This window comes from Emydura macquarii, unplaced genomic scaffold (assembly GCF_026122565.2).
Source record: "Emydura macquarii macquarii isolate MOO-44397 ecotype Brisbane River unplaced genomic scaffold, CSIRO-AGI_Emac_v2 contig_2636, whole genome shotgun sequence".
NCBI classification, from domain to species: Eukaryota; Metazoa; Chordata; order Testudines; family Chelidae; genus Emydura; species Emydura macquarii.
This window is the reverse complement of record NW_027132773.1, coordinates 35411713-35425613: the sequence shown is the minus strand read 5'-3', so window position 1 is coordinate 35425613 and position 13901 is coordinate 35411713. Positions and strand designations below refer to the sequence as shown.

Genomic DNA, 13901 nt, shown 5'->3' with positions numbered 1-13901 from the left:
AAAACAAGCAGAAGTCTACACACCTCTGATCTTACCTAAACCTTAATCTTTTATTGCCATTTCTGGTAAGTTCCACTTAGCCCAGTTATTTCCGTCTCTGGGCAGGGAGAGACAGACTGCCCTCTTGCAGTTGTTCTCTGTTGCTCCATGAGCAGCAGCTGCCCGTGCTTTCCCCTTCCTCGCCCCCCGCCAGCCCTTTTAATCTCAAGGCAGAGGTTTTTAATGGCTGAGGCTGGTGTAGCCTCATTGATATACTATACAAACAAGGTGCTTCTAGTGTGGATGCAGATTATAATTGTAAATGCACAGTTCTGTCATTATAACTGCATTTACCCGATGGCCTTTTTGTTAGCATAGCTATGTCAGTCATAAGTCACAGCCCTGACCTAAGTAGCTATGTCAGTAGAAGTTTTTAGTGCAGACCTTGTCTTATTTTTCTTTTTGATCTTAGGCTCTTGCCTTGGAATAATAGGACTGTTAACCTGGCTGGTTATTTCTCAGTGAACAGCTCATCCATTGTTTTCTTAAGGAACCTTGCTGCTATTCTTGGAGAGACCTTATACCTTTCATTTTGTTTCTTCCTTGTTCTCCCAACCTTCCCAACAGCCTCCTTTGATTTAACTCCAGGCAGTCAGACAGAATACTATGAAGCAGGTAAAATGAAGTACTTCTAATATTAAAAAAAAATTATAGCTATCTCCCTCATTCTCCACACCTCATTTCTACTATATTGAAAATTATTACAGTTGGAAATAATGTCTCTGTTCTGCTGTTTTTTGTGCGTACATATCCTTTCTGGAGTAACACACTTGTAGAAGGACCTGACAAAATTCTTCTGATGTTTCCATACTAAAGAGTCCAGAATCTAGCTAAAACATCTGGGTGAAAATTTTCAGCTAAAATTTTTTTTGTGGTGGGGAAAAAAGGTAGACTCAGCAATCTGAAAACATTTCGTGAATCTATTGTGTCAATTTTGCCAAATAGTTTTGATTAAAAAGATCTTTAAAAAAATTCAGAAAACAAAATATTTTGTTTTGACATCTTCTAAATTAAACTAGAATTTTTTTTATCTGAACTGACTTCATTTCAGAATTTTCTCTAATTTTATTCTTAAGAATTACAAATATTTTGAAAAATGTTCAAAGTGAAGCATTTGGTTTTGGTTTGAACAAAACATTTTATTTCACCCCAACTTTTTTTTTTTTCTTCAACTTTTCAGTTTGCCAAAAAATTAAAAAAGTTATGTTTTCAGTTTGACCCAAAATGATTTTTTCCCCCCACAAGTTTCAACAGACTGAAAAATCAATTATTCACTCAGTTCTGTTAACAACCACATTGATATTTTTATATAAATCTTAAGTATTTGTAATACTTTAGAGAAAAATATGCCAGTATAAAGATTATAGTAAATTAACAGTATTGAAAAGATATGGACTGTGGAGGAGATCGATAGTTCAGATATTCATCAGTAGGTGGAAGTAAACAAATGCTGCCTCACTTGGTAAACAATATGATGTTCATAGGTCTGTTCAGGTTGGTGATCAATAGCTCTAGTGTATGCCTGGCACTGCACTGACTTGCATGTGCAGACTACACTTAAAAACTATGTTGGTAAAGGGTCTGATTTTTTGCCAGAATAGGTAAGCTGATAAAACCCTAGTATAGAAGCAATTATACCAATTTAGTTTATTGTTAAGGTTAAGATTTTGTCATGTGTATTTTTAGTAAAAGTCATGAACAGGTCGTGGGCAATAAACAAAAGTTCACTGAATCCCACAACTTGTCCTTGAATTTTACTAAAAATACTCTGGGGAGTGGGGGCGCTGCTCCAGCATGAGCCCTGGCCCCGGCCCCAGGGGCAAGCTGAAGCCGAAGATGCCACGAAAGTCCACTGAAGTTACGGAATCCATGACTGAATCAGATCCTTCCTTATTGTGCTTTGCCAAATTAGACTTTCTATGATGGTATAAAGCACCTTCATGTTGGTCTAACTGTGAATACAGCCAGGGGTGTTGCCTCTTTAGCTACCCTGGCATAAAGGGGAAAACAAGGCCTTAGAGTTGATATCTTTATTATTTTTATTGCACTAGCAACCAAAATGACTTATGTTGTTATGAAAAAGTTCTGTTGGTTTTATTGTTACCTCATCCTCCCATCCCCATTCATTTTTCTCATCCACCTGTTGTGCTCTGTATGAAAATGAGACTCTGGGCTTTCAGGAGCAGGGACTGTCTTTTATTTATTTGTACAGTATCTAAACACAATGGGGCCCGCCTTGACCTTTGTTAGGACTTCCTGGTCACTGACATAATCATAGAAATGTAGGGCTGGAAGGGACTTTGAGAGGTCATCTAGTCTGGTCCTTTGCACTGAGGTAAGACCTGGTATACCTAGAACATATCTGTGACAGGGGTTTGTCTAACTTGTTGTTAGAAACCTCCAGTGACCTCCCTTTGGAAGCCTGTTCCAGTGCTTAACTATCCTTGTGCTGGCTATTTCTTATAACCCTATTATCCTCAAGGTGCTTACAGTAATTGTTCCAGTAACTTTCAAGGTTTTGAAGTTATGCTAACTGGTCTAGGATTCCCCCAGTAATCCCCTTTTTAAAGATAGGAACTGTGTTTGCTCTTCTTCAGTCCTCTGGGACTTCACCTGTCCTCCATTAGTTCTCAAAGAAAATTGCTAACAGTTTCAAGATTGCCTCATCTAGTTCTTTAAATACTCCAGGTTGAATTTCCCTGTCAACTTGAATACAACTAATTCATCTAAATACACTTTAACCTGCTAATGCTAATGAAAATGGTAAATACCTTCTCTAGTCTCTACTTGTCCTTGCAAATGCTGGGCATTAAATTAAAAAAACACCAAAGCAAAACCAAAAAATTCGACATGATTCTCCTGTCATGTTTATATACTCTGCTAATGCAAACTTAATAGTACTGTAGTGATGTCTCTGAGGAGGAGGAATGTTACAGAAGATATATTAAATTTCATATTGGATTTTTTCATTTCTGTTAGGCATTTGGCTTCAAATTCAAAGTCTTATACTCTCTATAGGAAAGAAATATATTAGATTTCTGAATGCTAGCTCACTAGATGTATGTTTTTAAAATTGCCTGAATGACATTAGGACCTGCTATACTATAATATACCAAATCTAGACTGAAAGTTATTCCCATTTCCAGACCAGGCAACTAGTCAACTTGTAGTAGATTTGGGCTCTTGGCTCTCCAGGTATTTTTCCTCTTGGCTTGCTCTCCACACTCCACCATGACTGCAAACAGAACTCAGGCATATTAATTATATTGATAAAGCACTTTGTTATGGACAAACCAGGAAATATTTATCTGTTGTCTATAATCTAGAGGAGTAACCCTCATAGACCAGGTTGAAAATCGGCTGTGCTGCTGCACTCCCTGCAATTTAAAGGAATAAATCAGTTATGTCCTATATTTAATGGTAACATTTATAGTCCACTCTCTTTTAAAACATATAACTTATTATTAGAGCTGGCCAAATAGTAGAAAAGCCATATGTTGAGTATATCATTTGATGAAGTTTACTGGTGTTCATTGAATAAATATATTCATTGAATAGTACATGATAACTGCATGGCTAATTGGGGAATTACTTAGTGAATACTGGTGATGTTTGTCAGATATGTTGGTCAAATACTTCTCAACCAGCTTTGCCTACTACAGCTTTCTTCTCCTGATTTACTTTCTCTTTGTAGTGTCCATTTTTCTTTTTCTTTTGGGATGTTGGAATATTGAATATTAGATGGGATATTGTTTCCTGAGTTGCCTTTACTTATCATTTCAACATCTCTCTCATGCCAGTGCTAATCTATTCACAAATAAAATTTGGAAATTTCTACCTGACAATTGGTAGCCAGAGGATTAAATCTGATAGCCACAGGTTGATATGAAAGATTGGGGTTGGTGCACTCTTTTCAGAGTAGCCAACCTGTCCCTCTTCACCTCAACTACTAGGTGCTCCTTCATCCTCCTCCACCTCCTCCATTCTCTGCCTCTTTGCACTGCTGTTCCATTTTCATTAAACCCATAAATAAAATTCAAAGAGGGCCTTTATATTGCTTCCATTTCCGTTCAGACCATGTTTTGGTTTATCACTAAATTAATTTGAGTAGTAGGCCTGAAATTAAATTCCTCTAATGTTTGAATGATTTCCCCCTCATCCTCCACTCTTGGGTCATCTCTTTATATTGTACTTCATGAAATGTCCAGAAATGAGATTTTGATGCCCTCTGTGTGGAAGCATCCGTCTTGAGATAGAAAAGCATTTGTTTTGCAGGTCCAGTTAAAATAACCACTGTTAATTCTATTAGTTCATGGAATTAATTCAAGATATGAGGGTGTTTATTAATACAGCAAAATTTAGTGTACAAGCTTGTAGGGATATGTTTTCAGCTAGTACAGTCAAGATAACTAATGAAGTGAACGTGTTATCTGGATATTTTACTTCAAATGGTCCTGGAAGCACTCTAAATGCAGCTATCTTCAGGTTTCTTTGAAGGCTAAGTGATTGTGGTGTTTTCACATACAGTAAAAGGATGACTTTTAAAAACAAATTACTTTAATTATGCTCTGTTACCTTCCTGGACGTTCCTTTTTGGAATACCCATAATCTTTAAACAAATCAAACTTTGGCTAGAAAAGCGGAAAGATTTTTTTTGAGGTAGGTCATGAAACTGGAGGACTTCTGCCTTTGCCTGATCTACTGTGACACTTTAAATGAAAGACCTTTTTGTGAGCTAAATAACTGTTACTTTGTCTTTTTCATTACCACACTGAAAAGCCAAAACACTAGCTAAACTTCATACACATGGGGATGCCTTGGAGTATAGTCTGAACAAAAATATGTAGAAAAACTTTGTTATGAGCACATATGATTGTGAAAACTAGTTATGCATAGGTAGAAACCTGCTGTAGGTTTGAATATTATGGAATATCCTGGATTCAGAGTGAAAAAGGTCACTTTACATCTGAAGCAAATGTGTCTGTTTCTAGAATTGTATGATTGGATATGTATATTCTGTAATTATATTCTGTAATTCTTCAGTGCAGTGTGCTACAAATATGTAATAGTTTTCAAAACAGTAAAACTGAAACACCAATATATTTGTGTTTGCAAATACATTATTTATTACTGCACGTATCTGTCATTGTATTATTGAAGAAATAAAACAGAAGAAATAAGCAGCACACAGATCAGAGCCACCCTAGAACTCTGTACTGTCAGTTCACTTTTGTCTTCTTTTCTAAATGCCCTGCATAACCAGGGCAAGACATAACAAGGTTGTTAATCACAGTTGGGTTCCAGCATTGGCAGCCTGGCTCATTCTCCCAGCCGTGATATTCTGTGATCATCTGCCAGGTTGTTAGATCAGCCAGCGTATTGGATATGGCCGAGTAAACTCCAACTCTGCATATGGGTGTTATTGTTATTTTGAGTTGGACTTTTAAAGACTCCAGAGCTGGATCAATCCAAACTTAGGAGGCAAACTGCCTTCCAAACCTCAGACATGAACTCTTCGTAACATGGGAGGGTCCTGTGTCAATTAAAATAATATTTCTCTGTTGCATTCGCGCATGTGGTCAGAAAGTTGTAAATATACCTGCTCCATAGATCCTTACTCCTGAGCACATGTAGAATCATACCAGCTTTACTGACCAACATAAGTGTGTTACTTTTTAGCCCTGCAAAGCGAATAAGACTATGGGAGAGTGAGGAGGAGTCTATTCTGATTCAAGCATCAGAAATAGAATTTGCCCTCTCTCCCTGTAACCTGTTTGCTGTTCTTAAAATTGCACTTTTCATTTCCTCCCTTGCTTCCTTTCATTGAAGGGATAAACCCAAGTTCTCCAGAACAAAAGATCAAAATTGTAAATACCCTCAGCTCCTTAACTCCTTAACAACCCAAGACTCTTGGCTCTTGTAATTGCTGACATGTGGGGCTTTTATCTCCAGCCTCATTCGTGTGAAATCGATGAGCAGCCAGTCTTCCAAGCATTTCAGAGCCAGTATCCTCAGCTGTTTAAGTTTCCTTCTGGTCCACAAGGTCCATCAGGGATGGGAAATAGAAGAAATTATGGGTCAGATAATCCTGTAAATGATTTTATACCAGTGTGATTCCACTGATTTCAGTGGGGTTAGTCCTGATTTACACTAGTGTTAGGTGAATATTGTGTTATCTTGTGTGTTTGTAATCTCAACATAGCTGGAGGTTGCCCAGTGAAGAATTTGGGACTTCTAATATCGCTGTAGCATTTGTTTTTGAGGGCTATTTTCTCCATCTCCTGGGATTTTTGTAAAACAGCATGGGAACGTCTTGGGGGAGTGTTTCATTTTGGGGCCATCAATTTGAATTGCCCTGTAGAAATTGCAGTTATAATAATTATTGAGTCTTCTGGTGGTGGTGCTGAGAAGTGACATCAGCCATAAAGGCAGATGATGTGTTTTAAAGTAATTGTTTTGTAAAGAGCTGAAATTGAAAGTTATATCTTGGTAGTGAATATTATGTTTTTTGACACTGAAGTTAAACTTAAGCAGCAGGACAATCTCTTTAAGATTGCTTTTGATGCTGATAGAAAATCCTGGAAGCTGCTTTTGTAAAGCATACATTCACCCATTTGGTTATTTAAGCTACATGATGTGTTTTCAGAAAGTGGCTAATGAGAGCTGGAGCACTTGTAAATTTCACTGCTAATAAGAGAATTTTTAAAATTTGAATTAAAGATATTTTTGTTTGTTTGCAGATACATGCTGGGCCTCTCAGCAGTTCCAGCAATTATACAGTTTTTTGGCTTCCTGTTTCTTCCTGAAAGCCCCCGCTGGCTGATTCAGAAAGGCCAGACTCAGAAAGCACGGAGAATTCTGTCTCAAATGCGTGGTAACCAGACAATTGATGAGGAATATGACAGTATCAAGAACAACATTGAAGAGGAAGAAAAAGAAGTTGGAGCAGGTAGGTTAGAAATTTATTGGTCTCTCTACCTACCTATATCACTATTGAGGCAAATAACAAGAAATTGTACATGTGGTAATATGTTGCTTTTTCCTAATCTTGATAATACGTGAAATATTTACATATTGGTAATTTAAGTCTAAAGAAATTCATCTGTAAAACTGAAGAAGCTATTTTAAATACTACCCTGATTTTAAGTGATAAAAAATGAAGCTATAAATTATAAGATTCTATGTTGTCACTTTTACTTTTTTAATATAGTTGTATAATAAATGTATGTTTAAAGAAGGAATAAACCAGGCATATACTTCACAAATAATCTCTATACTGTAACATAGAAATGAGGAGTCAATTTATACTTACGTTAAATATATTTATTTTATATATTTATTTTATATATTTATTTTTATCATTAATAAAAAAGAAATTGGGATGTAGGAAAACATACAAAAATAGAACGTAGGCAAGGGTTAAAAGGTTAATCTCTTAAATGCCTGAAGTTATTCAGAGGCTGTGCCCTGGCTGAGCAGAATCTCAGCAAGCAACTGTTGGCATGACTTACATATAAAATGTAAAATACTAACATATAGACATATAAAATACTAACAACATTTTAGTAAACACAATCTTTGGAAGTCATTTATGCTCTACCTTAAGACTGTGGTGTGTCATTGGAAGAGAGGAAGGTGATCAGAAAGAGTCAGCATGGATTCACCAAGGGCAAGTCATGTCTGACCAACCTGATTGCCTTCTGTGATGATAAAATTGGCTCTGTGGATGTGGGGAAAGCGGTGGATGTGATATGTCTTGACTTTAGTAAAGCTTTTGATACATTCTCCCACACTATTCTTATCAGCAAGTTAAAGAAGTATGGGTTGGATGAATGGACAATAATGGATAGAAAACTGGCTAGATCATCGGGCTCAATGGGTAGTGATCAGTGGCTCGATGTCTATTTGGCAGCCGGCAACAAGCAGATTGCCCCAGGGGTCGGTGCTGGGGCCGGTTTTGTTCAACATCTTCATTAATGATCTGGAGGATGGGGTGGATTGCACCCTCAGCAAGTTTGCAGATGACACTAAGCTGGGGGAAGTGGTAGATATGCTGGAGGGTAGGGAATAGGATACTGAGTGATCAAGACAAATTAAAGGATTGGGCCAAAAGAAATCTGATGAGGTTCAACAAGGACAAGTGCAGAGTCCTGCACTTAGGATGGAAGAATCCCATGCATTGCTACAGACTGGGGACTGACTGGCTAAGCAGCAGTTCTGTAGAAAAGGAACTGGGGGTTACAGTGGATAAGAAGCTGAATATAAGTCAGCAGTGTGCCCTGGTTGTCAAGAAGGCTAACAGCATATTGGGCTGCATTAGTAGGAGCATTGCCAGCAGATCAAGGGAAGTGATTATTCCCCTCTATTTGGCACTGGTGAGGCCACATTTGGAATACTGTGTGCAGTTTTGGGTCCCCTGCTACAGAAAGGATGTGGACAAATTGGAAAGAGTCCAGTGGAGGGCAATAAAAATGATTAGGGGGCTGGAGCAAATGACTTATGAGGAAAGGCTGAGGGAACTAGGCTTGTTTAGTCTTCAGAAGAGAAGAATGAGGGGGGATTTGATAGCAGCCTTTAACTATCTGAAAGGTGTTCCAGGGAAGATGGAGCTAGGCTGTTCTCAGTGGTAGTATATGACAAAACTAGGAGCAATGGTCTCAAGTTGCAGTGGGGGAGGTCAAGGTTGGATATTAGGAAAATCTTGTTCACTAGGAGGGTGGTGAAGCACTGGAATGGGTTACCTAGGGAGATGGTGGAATCTCCATCCTTAGATGTTTTTAAGGTGTGGCTTGACAGAATCCTAGCTGGGATGATTTAGTTGGGGTTGGTCCTGCTTTGAGCAGGGGGTTGGACTAGATGACTTTCTGAGGTCCCTTCCAATCCTAATCCTCTATGATTCTATGATTTCAGATTCCTTGTATTTCTTTTACATCCTTAGGCTATGATTCTGCATATGCCTGTGCATGTTTAACTTTAATCACGTGAGCAGTTTTATTGACTCCTTAATTGTTTTCCCTAATTTTGTCTGTGGTTGACAAGTAAGGAACAGTAATTATAGTAGTTCTGAAGGGATGCATGAAGTACAAGACAACCTTTGAAACTCATTATTTCTGAAATCACCAGGGAGACAACTTCTACCTCTCTGAGCTAGTAGGAAATGTAACGGGATTTACCTGGTGGTTGTGTATCTTAAATTTTTTCCTCTGATAGTACATAATCAAATTCCTGTGTTGCAATTGGCTTGGCATCTGCCACAGGTTAAGCGATTTGAAGTGTTTTGGAGTCACGCACATTTTGGTTGGGATTTTCAAAAGTGTATCGCTCAGGAGCACAAGTCAACTCAGTGGCACTTTTCATGAGTATACAAGTGTCATTGAATTGACTTATGCTCTTGAGTGCTTACACACTTTTGAAAATCTCACTCCAAAGCAAACATTTCTGAGTTATTCTGATTGTAACAGTTTTGGGCACGGCTTAAAAAAAGCAAGCAAATATAAAGTCCAGTAACCTTTTCTAGATAACTTTTGTCTGATAATATGATTTCTTACTTTAAATACATAAATAAAAACAGGTTAAAGTTTTTGTGGTGCCTGATTGTTAAAAATATATAGGAAGCTAGTGAAATCTAACTAGGTCATTAAGTCAAATAATGGACAAGCCTCTGACTAGTTATTTAAACTATTCTTTGAGTTGCTGAAAGTACCCAAAAGCATCCTGGCTCCTGATCATGTATCCACTCTTCTTCCAAGCAATATAAAAAGTACTGATGTAGCAAAGCACACTTTGCGAGTGAAAGCAAAACCGAAACTGAGCACATTTAAATTTGTTCAGGATCCTGTTGAAATTGCTGTTATCTGCACAAGGACTGAATAACTGGAGTTCACATGAATGTTGTATGTGGTGTGAAATTGCACAATCTGGATTCACAGTGCAGGGCTTCAGCAGAATCTCTTCCTTCCCCCATTCCTTCCACACACGTGCTACTTCCACCTGTGGACTAGATTAGTGACTGCATCAACCTCTATGCTACTTTGCATGGGCAGCTATATAATCATGTGCCTCTTGACCCCCTCCCTTGGTTTGCCCCAAATCCCAGTTTTTGTGCCAAACGCAGGAATACGTAGTGGGAGTGCAGAGGTCCCCCCTCCATGGTGACTTCATGTATTGCTCTCCCTATGTAACACTGTGGAGTTGAGTGATGCACTAATCCTCTGCTGTTGGGTGCAGTTCACCCAAAATGATTTATAAAATTAGACAATGTTGCAGTACATGGTGACCAAGCTATATTCTACTCCTATTTCAGACTTCCTAGCGATGGGCTTTGCTCTTTGATTAACAGTCTACCTGTGTCTGCCCTATCCCTCATAAAGTGTGTTCTCTGTAAATAATCCTTAAAGCTTCTGGAAACAAGAGGAAGGCATCCATCTCTTTCTTTTTTTTCCCCTCTTATCCGTCCAATCTGGAATGATTGTTAATTTTTGCATTCTGAATTCAGACCTTTCTTTGGGCTGAATATGAGAAGTGTTTTTTCCCCTTTGAAATGGTATATTTGATTAATCTTTGATTCCCTGAGAACTTGCTCCTGATTATCATAGTCAAAACTGGCATTCCCATTTCCAGTCTTGGCTTTTTTGTTCCCCTGCTTAGAGCCCATGTGTTATTTCTTCATGTAAATTAGTTCCTCCTCTTCACTTGGTTTCAGCTTGCAAAAAAGTTTCCTGTAAAGTTAATTGGGCCAGGAATTCTTCCCTTCCACAACCCTGAATACAGGTTATTCCTGGCTATCATTCAGTTTTCCAGCTGCTCCATTAGCAAACTGCACCTTATCAATATTTTTGCAGAGATTTCCATTTCCACTTCTTTTATTTCTTGTAACTTTTCTTTTATGACAATGTTTAGGTTCTGTCACTCTTTTCGAGTCTGTGGCATTTTGTTGCAACGATTTTAAACTGGTCTTCCAGAGAGGTCCTAGTGGTATGAAATTAAAAGTAACTCTTCCATTATTTTCCTTTGAAATGCCTTTATCCTTACTGAGAGTTTCACTGTCTGGCAGGCCTGCAGCCCAAAAAGATATTAGTGGGCTTGCTGCTGTGGACATCAGTTGAATTAGAGTGTCATGGAACATGGTGTTTCTATGATCCTGCATTAAGGATGCAGAGCTCCTCTAGGTCACCCTGGTTGAGGGGTTAGAACCCTGTATAAAACCAATAAATAATTATTGCTGACTCATACTTACCTCTAACAAAAGGTGTAAGATGGATTGTTGTCTCTGAGACAGAGGGAACTAGAGACTTGAACAGAAAGATTCGTAAGGAAAACCTAAGAACAGTGAGGTTTGTGTAAACAGCTTAGCCTGAAGCTTTTGTTGTCTGTCACAAAACCAAATACCAGGAAGGGTATAGGTCTGGATCTAGTCTTGTGTGTATACTTTGTAGGGAGCAAGGTGGAAAAATGTCCTGCTTACAGGAGAATTTCAGTTTCATTCTTGGTTTTTCAACAATTTGAGTTTAGATCCACTTTCTTTATATTCTAGTTGTTGAAAGGAACAAACAACTCTTCCCATCTGATAACACATCTTCTGTAATAGATTTTGACTCGCTTTGAGCTGAAGCTAAAGAACAACACTGTTGGATGACCTGCAATTCTGAGACCATAGGCAAATGAAACATGAAGATATCTGATGTTCCCAGAAATGTCTAAGGAGAGCACTAAGCAACATATTGTGAGATAGTGTAATTACAAAATGACTGCTGAAGTAATTTGGCCATGAATGTGGAAAGTGTCAGACAGTTAACTCATCTAAAATACTAAAGAGTAGATAAACAGGGCAGCAAATAAAAAGCTGTTTTGATGCTCCTTCCATTTGTTAACATGCCCTTGAAAGGTTGGCTGACTTTGTCTGCCACATTTCTAGTCTTCATTGAAAAGTGTATTGTATAATGAGCATAATGGTCATGTCCTCAGTGAGACAAATAAGGTGAAGACTGCATATTTTAAAAGGATATTTTTATTCTATTTCTAGCATTTTAGAGCCATGCTAAAATATTAGAAACTCTCCTGCCAACAAAGCTACTGTCGCTCACAGGGCTGCGGTACTGTAAGCACTCTAGTGTAACCATAGCCTAAGACGTCATTTTCCTAATAGTAAAGTTTTCTGAGAGTCATTTATAGACATCATTTTCCTATCTTCACAAAAACTAGCTTTAAGCCCTAGTTTTTAAGGTAGCATTTTGTAAGTAAAACCTTGGTCTGGAATTTTAACCTGAAAATGGAAGCTAATTACTTTGCCCTTTAAAGGTCAGATATTCTTCAAGGAAGGGTATGATGCAGAAGTAAAATACATTTCAGAACAAAATCCCCTTTACTTTACAGCCAAGAAAGAAAAGGCTTATTCAAAGGCCACTTCTGAAGACAAGACACCTTTCAGGCATTCACCACAAAAGTTCAGATTTGCACATTTCTATTTTTGCTTTTTTGTTGCCTCTCCCAGACAGGACAAGGGTAGAGAATAGTTTGACTCTGCCCACTGTTTCAAGAAAAGTTTGATGTCAGTCTGTTATTTGTTCAGACATTATCAGTAGGAATGGGACAGAGAATTCACTTCTGGAAAACTTATATTAAGAACTAATGGGCACTTTCAATAACTTGAACTTACTTCAAAGTTTTTTGGTTGGCTCAAGCTTTAACAGGGTGTTACATCTTTTAAAAAGAAAACCAGGCCTTTGGAAGTATAGTAAATCTTCCAGATATGAACTTTGTACCAGCCCCACAAAACAAAATTTAAAATGTAAAATGTAATAAATGTAATAACATGTAATAATTAATCAACAGAAAATTCAGACCAGAAATTTGGAAAATAACAAGGATAAATCAAGGATATTTGGTCTTCATCAGTCTTCAGAATATTTACCAGCATACATCAATTGCTTCAAACCAATCATCTATAGATTGGAATTGGATGGCAACACTATATGTATTATTATGTTAACTTTTGTCTAGCTATAGCTCAAGTTTTAAAAATATAGAGAAAGTGGCAGAGTTTGCTTCCATAAAGCAAAGAGTACATGTTCTTTTCTGCTTGGATTACACCAGTGAGAGTAACTAACTTGGCTTTTAAGTCAGTTTCCAGAAGTTACATACTTTCAATCCCAATTTCCATACCATTTAGGAGCTCAGTTGAATTCTAAAAAACTATAAAATCAAGATTAATTTCTTGAATTTGAAAGAAATAAATCAGTCAAATAAATTCAATATTATTAAAAGTCCACTTTATGGAATTGTATACTTGCACAATGCTTTACAAGCTTAAAGCAAGATACATTCCATGCTCCAAACTTTTTGCAACGTGATGGACAAGACATAGGTGAGATGGAGCACAACACTTCAGGTAAAAGAGCATGTGTAGAGGTGGTTGGTTTGAAAGATTTCTGGAAGAAGTAAGCTTGAATGAGGGGCAGTTGCTTGGCTGACAAGTAGAGAGATTATTATGTACAGCATAAATAATGGCAATGGGACAAAAGGAACAGGAAAGAGGAAGGACTGAGGGAAATAGGAAGGAATGAAGAGCAAAGATGAGGGGGTAAGGTTCTGTAAAGTTGAAGATAAAGCTGAGGAGCTAGGCTTACTCCTTCTCTGAACAATTCAATACAAAGATTCAATGGAGTTTGAATTATGGTGAAGATGGAGAGATGGCTTTTGTAGTAACATTTAATAAACTGGAGGGGGAGCACGCCTTTGATTAATAGGGGCTTCTTTTCTTTACAATAACTGTTTTGATGATGTGGATGGTAAGGAGGGCAGATTTTGATTATATTATGGTGAAAGTGACAACACTTAGTTCGTGGCCTGGGGCACATGCCATT

At 37.7% G+C, this 13901-nt stretch overlaps 1 protein-coding gene across 1 annotated transcript in view; it reads left to right on the top strand.

Annotated features, from left to right (window-relative positions):
- Positions 1 to 13901, top strand: part of SLC2A13 (solute carrier family 2 member 13) — a 283132-nt gene that overhangs the window by 73577 nt on the left and 195654 nt on the right. Inside the window, exon 3 of the mRNA XM_067564428.1 lies at positions 6780 to 6988. Within this exon, the coding sequence (XP_067420529.1) occupies positions 6780 to 6988 (209 nt within the window). The remainder of the gene's footprint in view (positions 1 to 6779; positions 6989 to 13901) is intronic.